This window comes from Microcebus murinus, chromosome 5 (assembly GCF_040939455.1).
Source record: "Microcebus murinus isolate Inina chromosome 5, M.murinus_Inina_mat1.0, whole genome shotgun sequence".
NCBI classification, from domain to species: domain Eukaryota; kingdom Metazoa; phylum Chordata; class Mammalia; order Primates; family Cheirogaleidae; genus Microcebus; species Microcebus murinus.
Genome location: NC_134108.1, coordinates 14,703,610 through 14,720,117, shown reverse-complemented (window position 1 = coordinate 14,720,117; position 16,508 = coordinate 14,703,610). Strand labels below are relative to the sequence as shown.

Genomic DNA, 16,508 nt, shown 5'->3' with positions numbered 1-16,508 from the left:
AGATTTTAAGGTTTCAATAAATGCCCATTTTCCCCCCTCCCCCCAATCACCTGGAACTTTTAACAGTCTTCTAAACTGTGGGGTTAGGTTTAGCCTTCATGCAGGCCACGTTACTTTGCAGTCACCTGCGACCAGCCACAAATAAGTCCTTGTCATCAGGGCCCAATGGGGACATGAGGTGTATATTGCACAAGAGAGCCGTCACCAGTCCCAAGGCAGGGCTACAAGCTGTGTCCTGCGCAGAAGCGGCCGGCAGCATCCCCTGCGCGCCACTTGCGTGTCATCTCCCGTTCGCTCTTCTGCACCGTCAGCAAAGCCTGGCTCTCTTTTCCCACCTTCTCCAAGGCGAAGCTTTCTAAGGACACGGAATTAGAATCTTTCAATGGGAAGGCATTAAACATAATCTATGACAATGAGGCACCTTATATTTGTATAGACATTTCATTTTCAGGGCTTTTTTTTATATGTCATCTCATTCATGCTACAACCCTGGAAACGAGGTGCTATCCTCACCGAGAGCCTTGGTTCTGATTGTGGCTGATTAAGAAGCAGCGTCTGGACTTGAATCCAGGTCCTGGGACTCCACCCATAGTGCTCTCCCACCTGCATTTCAATTCATTTCACTTTTCAGAGGAAATGACGAAGGTCCAGGAGAGTTTCTCAAAGGAAGAGGAATGCAGAACTCTGTGGGTTTGCTGTATGAGGTTCAGAATTGGAAATCGTAAATGTCAGGAAATGCAATGCTAAATTCTCCAAGGCAAACTTGATGTGATTGAACGTGAACACGCTGTATGTGTTAAAGTGCATGGGTAGCGGCATACATGGAAACCCTGAGGGCGCTGATTGCTCTATGAAGCCTGGCTTGTTTGGTGTCGCTCTGGGAACTGTAACTTCAACATTTCTTCATTTTTGTGCTCCGTGATCCTGAGTCTCTGTCCCGTGAGGGGAGCTCCCCGCCACCACACACACACTCTCTCTCTCTCTCAGCCCTACTTTTTCATGTAATTTTTTTCCTAGGGTGTGAGTGAGTGTGAGAAAGGGAATTAATTTTGGTGAAGGATATCTATTACTAGGTTTGAGGTTGCATGTTCCTTTTATTATCTGTCATGACTTTAGTGTCAGGCTCACTTCTGGAGTGATTATCTGTCTTTTGTAACATTTTGGACATAACTGAATAATCTTTGATATTCTCATACACTGAGCAGTGAGTTGAATGATGAAGTAAGAGGTGAATTTAGGAACATTCAGAAAAAGGAAGATCACTTAATTATCCTTTAGGGGGAAAATGGTAGATAAATGCTATAATCATAATTCCCAGTTGTCCATTTTGCTTATAGTCAGTCTGATTTATGAAATAACCATAAGAAATGTCTTACAATTTTAAATGCCAATAATCTGTTCTACTGATCACAGAGGAGTAGAAAAAAGAAATACACCCAATTCCTGAAAGGAAAAAGATTCTCCCAGGATGAGATCACTGGGTGGATGTGGAGTGGGGGCAACACCTTGTGCTGCAATTGTCATCTTCTTATCTTGCCAAAGTATTACAACATCTGAATGGAAATCGTCTGACATTCGTATTTCAGAGTAATTACACTGTTATTTTTTACCTTCCTGTTTGATAGTATGCTTCATATTTCAGGGAAAGGTGAGCCTTAATTCATAGATACAAAGCAATCATTTCGTGGTAGAGGTTCAGTTAATTTCAAATAAAAAGTCAGACATTCTAAGTTAGAAAAGTTTATGAATAAGCAGGGATTCTGCTCATGACATTTTGCCTGAATGGAATTTCCATATGCAGGGAACACGCGCTACTCAAATGTCAGCAATATACCAAGCATGGTCGCTAATGTTCCTATAGTAAAATCACCAATGAATTCCTAATTGCCAAAAATGTGTGTTTTGCTTTTATTGTACTTGACCACTGATGTCATTTGAACCTGTTGGCCACACCCTTTCCCCTGAGCCTACATGAAAACGGCCCTTCCTGCCCTTCTTAACTCCTGGTCCACACTGTGGTCTCCGTCATTTGTTTCCCATCTCGTCCTCCCCAAGACGTGTGTTCACCCGCCTTCCTTGCCATTCTGCCTGTTTCCCTTGGGAAATCCAATCCAAGCTTGTGGTTTTAACCACTGCCCACGTGTGGATGCATCGCGACCTGCTTCCCCACGCTCCCGGAGCACTCTCAGTTACAGACCTGTGCATCCTGCATCCTTCCTGCCGCCTCCCTGGGGATGTCTCAGTATCATGCTTCTCCCCCACCCTCCTAGCCCATTTTCAAGCCAGCTTGCAGAGGAATCTTCCTAAAACACATTGACTGCTTGAGGGCAGCCATACACCGTAGCCCAACCTGACAGCTGCTTGTCTGTTATTAAGAAAAGGTGCGCTTAGCCAGGCTTGGTGTCCCACACCTGTAAGCCCAGCATGTTGTGAGGCCAAGATGGGAGGCTCTCTTGAGGCCAGGAGTTCAAGACCAGTCTGGGCAACATAGCAAGACCCCCGTCTCTACAAAAAATAAAATAAAAAATTTAGCCAGGTGTAGTGGCACACACCTGTAGTCCCAGCTACTCAGGAGGCTAAGGCAGGAGGAGGATCACTTGAGCCCAGAAGTCCAAGGTTGCAGTGAGCTATGACCATGCCATTGCGCTCCAACTAGGGTGACAGAGCAAGACCCTGTCTCTAAAAAAAAAAAAAAAAAGGAAGGAAAGAAAAGAAAAGGTGTGCAAATTTGTTGGAAATTTTGACATCTTATGAAAGAAAAGCAACACCTCACTCTTCAGGACTTTGCCATGAGATGATCTAGGAGCCCTGATGCTCTGTTAAGATTTTCACAGACACACCCTGTCTTACTATAAAGGGTTGTGAAGAATCTGCTGCGGAGCACAGTGTGATCCATAAAACCACTTAACCATGAGCACAGAAAGCACAGTGTATCCCAGTTTGCTGAAAGTGAAGGATCCAGTGAGGCAACCACCTTGGTGTGGTAGGGGCCTCCCTTCCCTCAGGACCTCTCCCTGTCCTGCAGGTGTGACTGCTGGCCAGCTAGCACACAGGCACTGAGCAAGAATGCCCACATCTACCCAGGTATTAAATATTAGCAAAGATTACTTACCACCTTGCGTGAGGGAAATAAGTAGAAATCGAATGTTTGATATATTCTTCTCCTATGTTAGTAGCTTGCCCTGTGACCCTTAAAGATCACAGCTGTAAACCTGACAGGTAGGGGCTGGGTTTTTGTTTTTAGATCCCCACCTACCCCAGGGTCTGTCCCAGTGGCACTTGAGAGATGTCATGTGAATGAGTCTATTCACTACAGAATCCTGGATCTCTTTTCATCTCTTTAGTTATTGTAATCTTTTTTTTTTTTTTTTGAGACAGTGTCTCTATCACCCAAGCTGAAGTGCATAGCTCACTTCAGCCTTAAATTCCTGGGCTCAAGTGATTCTCCTGCCTCAACTTCCCAAGTAGCTGGGACTACAGGTGCACACCAGCACACTCAGCTAATTTTTCTGGTTTTTGTAGAGATAGGGTCTCACTGTGTTACTCAGGCTAGTCTTGAACCCCTGTCCTCAAGAGATCCTCCCAGCCCGTCCTCCCAAAATGTTGGGATTACAGGCATGAGCCACTGTGCCTGGCCTAGTTATTGTCATTATAGATGTGCATCTTTGCTGGAGAAAGCACTTACCTGTTGCTAATTTTTTAAAAGTAGCATTCCTCATGTTGAACTTTGTATTCTGAACTGTGTTGATAACGTTTGAAGGAAGCAGAAACAGGTTACATGCGTCTCAGGTGATCTCATACCTGAGATTCTCATTATGAGTTCTTTCAAAACACATTGATAGCAAAAGATAGTCTTCTAGACAAGAGGGTAGGGCTGTACTCTCTGCAGTTAAAAATTATTTTTTAATGGATTTATTTGCTCAATACGTAATTACGATAGTTCCCTATAACTTTCTAGATCTCCCTGTCCTTCCTTCCTCCTGTTCCTTCATGTTATGATGCTATGCCTGTACCAGTTTAACACATTGACTGCCATGCTAGGAAAAAAATTTTTTCCTTGCGGCCATGGCGTTTTATTACAAAAATAGAATTAAAATTTCAAAAACAAAATGGTCCTTTCTAATTCAATGAAAAAATCATTATTATTTATTGTTCTTTTTTGCATGGATTACATGTAATTTGAAAAATAGTTCTCTTGGCTCCAAAAATGAAGAGATGTGTGAGTTACATATACTTCATGAGGCCCCGGCCTCAGGACTAGCGTGAGTTAAATACAACTCACATGGTACTTAATGTGTTAAAAATCACCAACTTAGAGAAAAATCGTTTTCATGTTTATCTAAACCACTGCTCCTCCACATGCTCCACGTTAAATGTCTGCATCTCTGTGTCCTGCTATTGTTTTAACATTTGGTCCTCTGCCTGGGGAGTGGGTGGTTCGCATGAAGCTGTTCTACCCAGGTCTCAGCAGAGAAAGCAATATTTGGTTATGAGGTAGGGTTTCCAGCCAAGCTTTGGCCGGGGTCTTTCCCATCTGGGAGGAGGAAAGTAGGAACAGCAAGTGAGACGATAATTCTCCTCGAATTTTAGCTCATTAAAACCTTCCCTCTTCCTCCTTGGGTTATTTATTGATTTAAGCATCTAGCACTTTTTCTTTCCAGAAAGAATTAACATCCACGATGTGATCATTGCTAAGGGAGGAGATTTTTGTCTTTTCTCGGTGGGATTAACTGTCCGCCGGTTGCTTATTAACACAGCCCACGTTAGAGCTGTATGGAGGTACGGAGTGGAGGGGCAGGAGTGAGATTTCTGAGATTTATTTATTTTTTTTTATTTTATTTTTTTGACTGGGCTCTATGGTTACAGAGATTTCTGAGATTTATAGGTAATGAAAAGAACAGGTTTTATCAAAGACACCACGTGTAGGAAACTAAGTGTTCTTAGGGGACTTATGTGAACCTGTGATCCTTGGCTTTTTCCAAAATGAACATTTCATTCTTGTTCATATTAACCTCCTTTTATAGCTATTTTAACGTGTGCTGTTTTTGCTGCTCTTGGGCATGAAAGTCTCGCAAAATGGTGTTTCTTATCTGCTGATCTGCAGCAAGCCTTAAGTGTTTGCGTTTTTCTTGAGGATGACTGTGCTTGATTTTATGACAGTAGTGTATGTAAGTGAAGCAATATATTTTTTAAAGTGAAAGCAAGATTTATTCAGAAACTGTAGAAAGTTCTCCTGCAGAGAACTGACCGAATAGAAGAAATACTTATTTAATATAAATGTTTAAAATCCTCTTCCCACTAGAATACTTTTATTCCCCCTAAATGTGACATCACCCAGAAGTCTAGCTGCCTTTCAGATTTACCTGTAGGGCTCGTGCGTGGCTCGAATGCACTAGATTGCTGGTGATGTTGGCTGCAGACTTCTTGGTGCAGGGTAGCAGGGTTATGGCGTGTGGCACAGAAGAAGAATAGTTATTTAGGCCAATTTCGGTATGGATTTCTCTTTTCTTTTTAATATAATTGATACAGGGGATTCAGCATTACACATTTCAATGTGCTCTTCTATTTCCTGTTCCGTAGTAAAGTAAGGCACCAAGGAGCCCAAAAGGCTGTTGCTCATTAGCAGGTGCTCAATGAGTGTTAATGCACTTTTCCCTATTTGCATGGTCAAATGGATCAGAGATTTCCAGGCTATTAACTTTTGAAAGTTGGCTTTGCCGGCTCCATGAAGAGACATGCAATTTAAATTGTCATCATGCCCCTCCTCTATTAGGGGACTTGGAGCCACCCTTGACCTGGCCTTTTTTTGCTCATAAACCAGGCAGGACTGTCGTGGATTGCCCTCCTCACCATCTCTTGTTTCAACATTACTAAAAGGCTTCAGCCAATGTATCTTCTTGCCCAAACACTGCTAGAAATTCTCAGGCTGAGGAGCTGGTGAGACCCACAGCGATCAACCTGTCTACCCTAGGAGTGGATGAGGACGTGTTGGCCGGTTGGGTGGGTGGTTTGGTGGTTATAGTGGCAGTGGGGGTGTTCTTATGTTTTGTCTTCTGCCCTTTTGCCTATCTGATCCTAGAGACTCCACCGTCAGCTGCAGGGCATCAAAGTCCATAGACAGGACATTGTGGGGGTGGGCAGGGGACCCTCTGCTGGAGAATGAGTGGCAGGCAGCTTCCCTCTCCTTCTACCTTGTACAGTATCTCCAAGATGGGGTTCATTAGGAGACACAGGGGGTAACATAGAGTAACTTAAACTCTAAGGGCCTCAGTTTCCTTGTCTATTAGAGGACCATCGTAACACTAATCTCACATATCTGGGATATTCAATGAGACGACACTCACCGCACCTAGCTGACTCGTGCACTTGTCTAATACTCCTTGTTCACCTTTCCCTCCACGTGGAGGTCCGGTTTGAAATCATCACTTGCTTAGTGGTGCCTGGAAAGGTGGTCATTCTTTGGTTAAGGTCAGAGCCAACTTTTTTGCCCTGTGTCTAGATCTAACCTTCCTACCAGATGTGTCCCTACAGCACTGTATGATCAAAATACAAACAGGATGGACATGAAGAATGTGTTTTGTAGTAGCAAGTTGCATTCTTTCCACTTTCTCAGAAAAATAAAAAAAGAGTAGTTGGACAGTAGACTAACCAGGGCCTCAAGGAAAATGCGATTGTTTTTCAAGCTCCTGAAAATCCTTTTATGGATATAGTAAAATTCCATGTGGGTCTAATTTTGAGTGTGGCACTGAGCAGGCTGGCAGGCCCACTGTGCAGATCAGACCTTCATGTGGCTTCACCAGGACAGGACAACCCCTGTTTTTCCTCCTATGTCACGTCATGAGTCAGATGCCACCTCCTCACGTCCCCATGAATGCCCAGGTCTCCTTCCTTTCAGTGTACTGCTGCCATCAGGATAGTTTTCTTTGCACCATCCTTTCTTTTTGAGACAGGCTCTCACTCTATTGCCCAGGCTGGAGTGCAGTGGCATCAGCATAGCTCACTGTAACTTTCAGCGCCTGGGCTCAAGCGATCCTCCTGTCTCTGCCTCCCTTTTTCTTGATATTGCAATTAGTGGTGAAAACACGTAAATTATAATACTCCACACAGTGTATGCTGAGTTTACGAAACTGAAGAATTGTTTAAAGTCCCATTTTCTTTTCTTTCTAGGACATGATAACCAAGTTCTGTTTGTACTATTATATGCTTGAAAGGAGTCAGCAAAGCAATTCCATCCATGTTAACAGTTTGGAACAAAACTCTGGATCTGTGATTTATGTCTGATAAGTTAAAAACATTCGACACCAGTAGTCATGTATTTATGCTTCAGATTAAAATGTGTGTGTTTTTTTTCCTTTTCTCTTTTAGCTTCATGAAGCTGAAGTTGTTGTCTTAGGCTCACCTAAACCGGAAGAGATTCCCCTTGCTTGGATACAACCAGGAACTACTGTTCTCAATTGTTCCCATGACTTCCTGTCAGGTAAAATGTCTTACCGTCTGTATGGAGCTGCTCATAAGATGTGAATCAGTTGTTATGAGAAATGGTAACCTTATTCAGAATAGAATATGTTCCTGAAATGTGGGTTGTAGTCCATATAAGCATATAGGGTACGAAACTTAGAGCGTTGGTTGAGGCGCTTACCTTTTGGGTTACAAACCGTGTTGTCAGGCTGAGAGAAACCAAGATGGCGGTTGAGGTGGTGCCTCCCGCTCCCTCACACTGAAGGCTCCCCCTACTGGCCAAAAGTAGGCGATTTGTGTGTGTGTGTGTGTGCGATAAACTAGAAATAGTGGTTTTCAGTCTCTGAATGAGTAGTGGAATCATTTCTTCCAAAGAAATCGTAGCAGAATCTCAACATATGAAATCTTGGGCTACGAGGAGGGCTGGCAGTGGCACTGGGCTCTGTGTCTCCCTGATATGCCCTTGCAGTGATCCCTGAAGCACTCTTCCGTGGAGTCCCAAAGTCACTCAGAACAGTAGGAAAATCACCATGAGAAACAAATGGTTTGAGGATTGGTGCTACTATTAATATTTGATGGCACTTCTTCAAGGGACCAGGGAATGCTGTGGATCATGCCAGGTCTGTCTTTAGGGTAGCTCAAGTTGTGCCCACAACAAGGCAGCCAGCCCAGAGGCCAGCGGGTGCCTTCTCCAATTCACAGAAAGACAGGGAGGCTAAGAAAGCCTTGGACCGCACCCAGCCCCCCTCAGCCAGTCCCTGAGTGGCATAGGTAGGCAAGAGACAATGGCAAAGAGAGGCAGAGGAAGGCCGGTCACAGTGGCTCACGCCTGTCATCCTAGCACTCTGGGAGGCCGAGTCGGGCGGATTTCTCGAGGTCAGGAGTTCGAAACTAGCCTGAGCAAGAGCGAGACTCCGTCTCTACTATTAATAGAAAGAAATTAATTGGCCAACTAATACATATATAGAAAAAATTAGCTGGGCATGGTGATGCCTGTAGTCCCAGCTACTTGGGAGGCTGAAGCAGGAGGATTGCTTGAGCCCAGGAGTTTGAGGTTGCTGTGAGCAAGGCTGATGCCACGGCACTCACTCTAGCCTGGGCAACAAAGTGAGACTCTGTCTCAAAAAAAAAAAAAAAAAAAAAGAGAGGCAGAGAAACCCTCCTTTCGTGTTAATTTGGCTTTAGCCCCCAAATTTCAACGTGGAAAAGAGGACTATACTGGGATGGGCTGGGCTGGAGGGCAGGGGTAGCCTTTTCCCCTAGAGCTGGGCAGAACGTGCACCAAAGTCGTGGAGGCCTCTGCTCTCTTTTCCCCTCTTTTAGGACCGTACCCTTTTTTTTTTTTTGAGACAGAGTTTCACTCTATTGCTGGGGCTGGAGTGCAGCTCACAGCAACCTCAAACTCATGGGCTCAAGTAATCCTACTGCTTCAGCCTCCCAAGTAGCTGAGACTACAGGCATGCACTACCATGCCTGGCTAATTTCTTTCTATTTTTTTTAGTAGAGATGGGGTCTTGCTCTTGCTTAGGCTGTTCTCGAACTCTTGAGCTCAAATGATGCACCAGCCTCTGCCTCCCAGAGTGCTAGAATTACAGGCCTTGAGCCACCCATCCTGGCCTGTCTGGACCATACTTGAGTTTGAAATCTTGAAACCTTCTAGGCAGCCCCACAGAAGAGAGTGAGCCATACCATGCAGGGGTGACACTGAGCCTCCCCTCTAAGAAATGCAGGTCCTCCCAGAATTGACCAATGGGATTAAAAAGCCCTTGGAATTGAAGAGAGCAGAATGGATGGAAGAGTCCCAGGAAGATGCTCATGAGCTTGCCAGATGGTTCACACACTTGGCTCTTGCACTAAGAGCACACAGATCTGCTAGATACAGTGATTCAACGCCACCTCTGCAAAAAATTTAAAAAATAAAAATTAGCCAGGCTAGGTGGTACCTGTAGGCCCAGCTACTCAGGAGGCTGAGGAAGGAGGATCATTTGAGCCCAGGAGTTCAAGGCTGTAGTGAGCTATGATCAAGCCACTGTACTCCAGCCTGAGTAACAGAGTAAGACCCTGTCCTCCAAAAAACCCAAAAGCACACAGATGAATGAAGCAATTAGAGGTACAATATGAGTGTGGGGTTAATGGCTCTTTTTAACAAATAGAAGGCATATACATAACTTCTTTAAAATATATGTAGTTTCTGCATATAACATTTTTTACCTAAAAAAAAAACCCAGTGCCTGGCCCATTAATGGTGAGTGAGGCAGATTTTTCCCTGTATTCAAAATCTCAGATTAAGAAAGTTAATTCTGAAATTTGTTTCTTTGTTGCAATATTTACTTGTTGCTTTTTATTAAAGTTCATATCTGGGATAATTTTGGCATAGTCCCACATGGAGATAGGGGAGTCTACTTTGATGTTCTTTTGGAATCCATTTAAGACCTTTGATTATATGACAGTGACATATATTTATTAGTGAAACACCTTTATTTTCAATAAGGTTTCTTTTTATGACACTTATTTTTTGAAAATGTTTCCCAGAACATTGGATTTCAATGTAACAATTCTTTTGGGGGACGGGGAGAGGAGAGACCGAGTCATTACAGATGCTCCTTGTCTTAAAATGGGACTACACCTAGATAAACCCACCGTACATCGAAAATATCTCCTCCAGTCGGAAATGGGTGTTTAGTAGACATGATGGGACGCTAAAACACAAATACCCCCCAAAAAGCTGGCGGCTCCGTACTCTCTACAGCGTTGGCTGTTTTTCCTGTTGGTCACGTGGCTGACCGGGTTCGCTGTCGCTGCTGCCCAACATCTAGAGCAGCATTGTTCCCCCCGGAAAAAAATCAAAATTCCAAGTAGTTTCTACTGAATGCAGTGTATACTTTTGCACCATTGTAAAGTCAAAAAACAGTAAGTTGAGACATGGCAAGTTAGGAACTATCTGTACATTTTGAAACGACACTGGTTACAGTTAATTTATTTCAAATATATCTGGTCCAATTTTCTTAGTTTTTCTGTTGATTTTTTTTTTCTTTTTTTTTTTGAGACAGTCTCTGTCTGTCACCCAGGCTAGAGTGCTGTGGCATCAACCTAGCTCACAGCAACCTCCAACTCCTGGGCTCAAGTGATCCTTCTGCCTAAGCCTACTGAGTAGCTGGGACTACAGGCACGTGCCACCATGCCCAGCTAATTTTTTTTTTCTTTTCTTTTCTTTTTTTTTTTTTTTTGAGACAGAGTTTCACTGTACTGCCGGGGCTGGAGTGAGTGCCATGGCGTCAGCCTAGCTCACAGCAACCTCAAACTCCCGGGCTCAAGCAATCCTACTGCCTCAGCCTCCCAAATAGCTGGGACTACAGGCATGTGCCACTATGCCCAGCTAATATTTTCTCCATATATATATATTAATTGGCCAATTAATTTCTTTCTATTTATGGTAGAGACGGGGTCTCGCTCTTGATCAGGTTGGTTTCGAACTCCTGACCTTGAGCAATCAGCCCGCCTTGTCCTCCCAGAGTGCTAGGATGGCAGGCATGAGCCACCGCGCCCGGCCTAATTTTTTCTATTTTTAGTAGAGATGGGGTCTTGCTCTTGTTGAGGCTGGTCTCGAACTCCTGACCTCAAGTGATCCTCCCGCCTTGGCCTCCCAGAATGCTCGGATTACAGGCATGAGCCACTGTGCCCGCACTGTGTTGGTTTTTGAATGCCCACTGCCTAGAATGGTGCCTGACACTTAGTAAACACTCAGTGAATATTGAATGTTGAATGATAAACATGGACTCAGAATTGTACTAGGCTCATGGTTTTCAGTCTGTTGCACATTTAGAGATGTTTCTTTGAACTTGGCCTCCCTTTTAAAAATGGGGCTGGCAGGAAAGCTATTGACACAAAGATGAGGAAAGCTATGCTGATGACATAGACAAAGATTTCCCAGGTGGTACTATTCATAATAGTGTTGCATTTCTAAGGAGTCAAAGTTATAATTTTAGCAACTTTGATTAGTATGAAAATTTAATCTATGTGTAAATTGGATAAAGGTTTTTTCCCTCTTCATAATCTTGCTGCTTTAAACAAATAAATAGACTTCTGAAACATTATTAAAAAGAAAAGTGCTTTTGCTTAAACTTAAGATCGGAAGAAGAATTTTTAATAAACCTGTGGCTGGGTGAAAGCAGGGTTTTATAATGAAATTTTCATTCTCACCTTAATGGTACAGGTCCCTTCCCCTCCCCGCTGTAAAAATAGATGGGATGTGGTGACTTCTGAGGAGGGAATTCTGTAGAGCCATTTTATTGAATACCTAATCCTAGGAGAGATTTTCCTGGTTGCTGATATCCCAGAAGCAGAGCTCAGAAAACAATTATACCTGACTTGTTGGGTCTGTTCACTCTGCTATTACAGGAGTCAAATGTTTACATTTTAAAACTGGGAAATGTTCTGTTTTCTAGCTATAAGAATAACGACTTTTTTATTATTAACAAACTATTTCAAATGAGAGAAACGTGCTGTGATCTTGTAATGCCCTGCTTGGTAAAGAGCAGAATCCGCCCTAAGCAAGACCATTTTGTATCCTATTAGGACTTATTTATTGATGTACCAAATGGGACCAAGGAGAAGCTGGTCTTATATCTGGGCCCAGAGAATAGTATCAGAAGAGCAACTTTGTGGTTTGAAGTAGTTTATGGTATCATTTTAAGTTAACATGATTCTATTTGGTATAGAATAGGGGAAGAGCCCTGGGCCACATCCAGGATGTGCTAAGGAGCTAGAGGATCCTGAGGGGACTTGGCCCTTCCCTCTCACGGCTCTGAAAGGAGACACTATCACATAGTAGAAAGAGCATGGACTTTAGCATCAGGATTAATCTGAGAGGGAGGAGAAAGTTAGGTGTTTTTTTTTGTTGTTTGTTTGTTTGTTTTGAGACAGAGCTTCCTGTACTTGTTCCCTCCACTTCATTTTGCTGTGTTACCAGCACATTAAATAGCTTTCAGACTTCATCTTAGCAGAATAAAAGTTTATATAAGAAAAATCAAGCCCAGGGAAGGAAAGAAGTCTAGTGAAATTCTGAAAATGTAAGAAGGCAGCCTTAGAGAAATTGGACATATATGTAATTTAATCATTATCCTAATGTATTAATAATTTGCAATAAAATAGGGATATTTGCTTATGACTTTTGAACTTGATTCTAAAATCCTATCTCTTACCTGTTTTCCTTATTTTTTCTTGGAACTTCTAGATATTTTGGATCTATCCCTGAGACACATTGCCAGTTTTCCATTTCAAACTTTAGTTAGTTCTCAATATATTTGGTTTTTTACTTTTTAAAAATTTAATTAATTAAATTAATTAATTAATTTATTTTTGAGAGAGGTTCTTGCTCTGTGGCCTGGGCTAGAGTGCAGTGGCATCATCATAGCTCACTGCAACCTCAAACTCCTGGGCTAAAGCGATCCTCTTGCCTCAGCCTCCCAAAGTGTTGGGACTACAAACATGAGCCCCTGAGCCTGGTTTTTTACTTTTTTAAAAGGTTCAAGTCATTTAAAATATGTAGACCTACACTAATCTCTTTCTTAATTTGATTTCAGCGGTTCCAAAAGGACTGCTTATGTAAGTTGAAACTAATATTTTAATTATATTCCCTTAATCATTTCTTTCATTGTATTCTTTTAAAAAAATAGTGATACGTTGTCATTTGATAGTAGGATTCAAATGATTTAAACTAGGAATGCAACTCTTGAGAGCACTGTCACAAAAATTATACTAAATGATTTATACTAATTTCATTTATTGCTTTTACTTTTTATCCTACAAAGTTAATATATTTAGCCTGAAAACTAATCAGCAGTGTGGTTTTTAAAAAAGTCTTATCTGTGCTAATTTCCAATTTTTAGCTCTTCTTGATCTTAAAACCTCATATAAATTTTTTAGAGTAACTTGTTCTCCTAGAGGGGGGAAATATTTGAGAGTTCAGCTATGGGTTCCTAGAGCACTTTTGCGATAAGAAGGGGCCCCTTGGCCAGATTATGCAAAAGCCAAGGAGTTTCCCTAGAGCAGAGAAGACAGGAAGACTGAAATGTGCCTTGGTCCCTCCCACTTCACTGATTTCTCTGGCGAAGTTCCCAGGGTGGTCTCAGAGCTGCTCGTGTCAGGAAAAGGGCTGTTCTGATTTCCAAGGAAAGCAAGATAACATTTTGGCTTTAAATGTTCTTATTACAGAAAGTTTGGTTATAAGAAAAATTATAAATGGGAGGCTGTCTTTTAAAGTGATTCATTGACTTGTCCCTGGAGGAATCACAAGTTAAATGAGAGCACTTTGTGGGAAGTGAAAAGACTCAGCCATGCTTTGGGACAGGACCTCTGTTAGTTTCTGATCCCCGGGCGGGCGTCTCCCAGGCCCAGGTTAGAGTACCTCCAGGTGGAGTCCTGTCTTCACACAGGCAAGGGATGAAAGGTGAAATTAGGATTCCATTTCTCAATTCATTTTTTTTTTTACACAAAGTCTCAACTGTTACCCAGGCTCAAGTGCCATGGCATCAGCCTAGCTCACAGAAACCTCGAACTCCTGGGCTCAAGCAATCCTTCTGCCTCAGCCTCCTGAGTAGCTGGGACTACAGGCATGCGCCACCTTGCCTGGCCAATTTTTTCTATATATGTTTAGTTATCCAATTAATTTCTATTTTTGGTAGAGACGGGGTCTCACTCTTACTCAGGCTGGTCTCAAACTCCTGAGCTCAAACGTCTCAATTCTTTTTAGCCATGAAATTTATTAAGAATATATTCCTGATTCCATAAGTGACCAATCTTCATTGCTTCAAATTCTCTGGATTCAGAACTTTTAATTCATTTTTAAGATCGTATTGATTCCTACAGTGTTTCCCCAAAAATAAGACAGGGTCTTAATATTTATTTTTCCTCAAGAAGACACCCTAGGGCTTATTTTCAGGGGATGTGTTATTTTTTTTTAATTACGATACAACAATCTACCTTTATTCAAATATAGTTAAGTCGTCTTCTTCTGGAACATCATCATAACTCTCCAACCCCGAATTCCATCCTGAATTTCTTGCGACTCTCTTTCCTTTGGAATCATTGGCCCCAATCTCTCATGTGGAGCAATTAGAGCTCTCTTGGGGCTGATGAGAAGGGCTGCTCGTCTTCTTTTCCGCTCCACGACAAAATGCATGGGTTGTGCAGATACGCTGTGTAGCCACACCCAGGAGTAGGTCTTATTTTCCGGGTAGGGCTTATATTGTGCAAATGCTTAGAAATCCTACTAGGACTTATTTTATGGGTAGGTCTTATTTTAGGGGAAACATACATAGTACTACGAAAGCTCATGGTAGAAAATTTGCAAAATATAGAATAGTATACGGAAAGAAATAACCTCTGATCTCTCCACCTCGAGATAACCATTTTATATTTTTCCATAAAAATGAAGATAATATGATTCTAAAAGCATCACTGAAAGTCAGATAACCATTTCTTCAAAAAGAAAAATATTGGGTCCTGCAAGATTCTTCTAAAGTTTAAAATATATTCTCATGTGCATGCATATGAAAATAAATAAGAGAGTGTGGGTTTTGTGCTATATTTTAAAATCTTTGTTGTGTTTAATTACATGTTTTTTAATGGGCCAAAAGTTACCTTTATAAGTAGTAAACCTTAGTTCCTAGGCATAAAAATCAGGAGGCAACACTGTATGTAAACCGAGTTAACTTTCCCAGCTGCTGGTGGACATCCTTTAGTGTTTCAAGGACTGCCACTTTATCACTCCTGCTTTTCATATTTTTTGGCTGTGAGTTTTGGGCATAACCAGGGTCTATGAGGAGAAAAGTTTGTACTTCCTTGCGGGCTTCTATTAGTAGTGTTTGGGGTTATGAGTTCCTCTGCTCTGGTTTCTCACCAATCTCATCCTACTTGTTTCTCTCTTCCACAAATTTCTCAAGATTTCTGATCCATTCATGGCACACTTTTTTACTATTATGATTTATTTTCTTTAACATATCTATCTTTTAATCACTTCCAGTGGAGTTTTGGTTGGGAGAAGAGAGTAGTATTGTGTGCGCCTCCTGCCTTCTGGAACTGGAGACCTTGAGTTTGTTTTGTTAATCATGCCTTCTCATATATCTCATTGTGCTCGTTGAAATTATTTGTGAGATGGATGGACGTTATCAGCAATTATACAGCTTTTTAAAACAGCATATGCTCCCTTTTGCTAAATTCTGTTATGAAAGTGACTGAAATTATAGGAGGAATTATTTACTATGTAAGTGTGGAGGTGAGATAGTCTTCATCCACACAGGTATTTGTGATTGGATATGGGAACATACAGTTATGAACTCCTGGAATGTAGCATTTTCTTATTTTTCTATCATTTAAAGCTGTGGTCCCCAACCCCAGGCCATGGACCGGTACTGGTCTGTGGCCCCTTAGGGACCGGGCCCCAGAGCTCTGTACCCTCTGCTGCCATCTTCCCAGTGCATGGAAAAATGGTCTTCCATGAAATTTAGGAAATGAGGGAGGGGGTGCATAGCAGGAGTTGAGCGGCGAGCGAGCATATTTACAGCTGCTCCCCATGACTCGCATCACCGCCTGAGCTCCCCTGCCCACCCCCACACCCCAGCGTCTGTGGAAAAATGGCCTTTCATGAAACTGGTCCCTGGTGTCAAAAAGGTTAGGAACCACTGCCTTAAAGAGAAGAATGAGAGAAGCTTATTTCTTTTCTGTAGTGGTTGGATAAGATCTCAGGATCAGATCTCTAGTGGTTAAAACAAAACAAATCTCTCATCCTCTAGACTCTTGGCTTTTCCCTAATAATTTACAAAACTGAAGTGTTACTAATCTTTAAACGATACCTGAGGGATATGATTTTCCAACACCCATAATACATTGGACAGTAGAACATCACAAGACACATACTCTTAAGTGTTTTGTGCTCTTTCTTGCAAAGGACTGTCGGCAAAAGTGGATAATTTAAGAGTAGAGTTGTCCAAAAAAGAAGAGAATAGTTTCTTAATTCAAAAAAGTTACTATTAGAAATATTTATTTTCTCA

The 16,508-nt window shown here is 42.1% G+C and overlaps 1 protein-coding gene across 2 annotated transcripts in view; it reads left to right on the top strand.

Moving 5' to 3' along the window:
- Positions 1-16,508, top strand: part of MTHFD1L (methylenetetrahydrofolate dehydrogenase (NADP+ dependent) 1 like) — a 192,913-nt gene that overhangs the window by 29,311 nt on the left and 147,094 nt on the right. For both annotated transcript variants that reach the window (XM_076002865.1, XM_076002866.1), the window contains exon 8: positions 7,366-7,477. In XM_076002865.1, the coding sequence (XP_075858980.1) occupies positions 7,366-7,477 (112 nt within the window). The remainder of the gene's footprint in view (positions 1-7,365; positions 7,478-16,508) is intronic.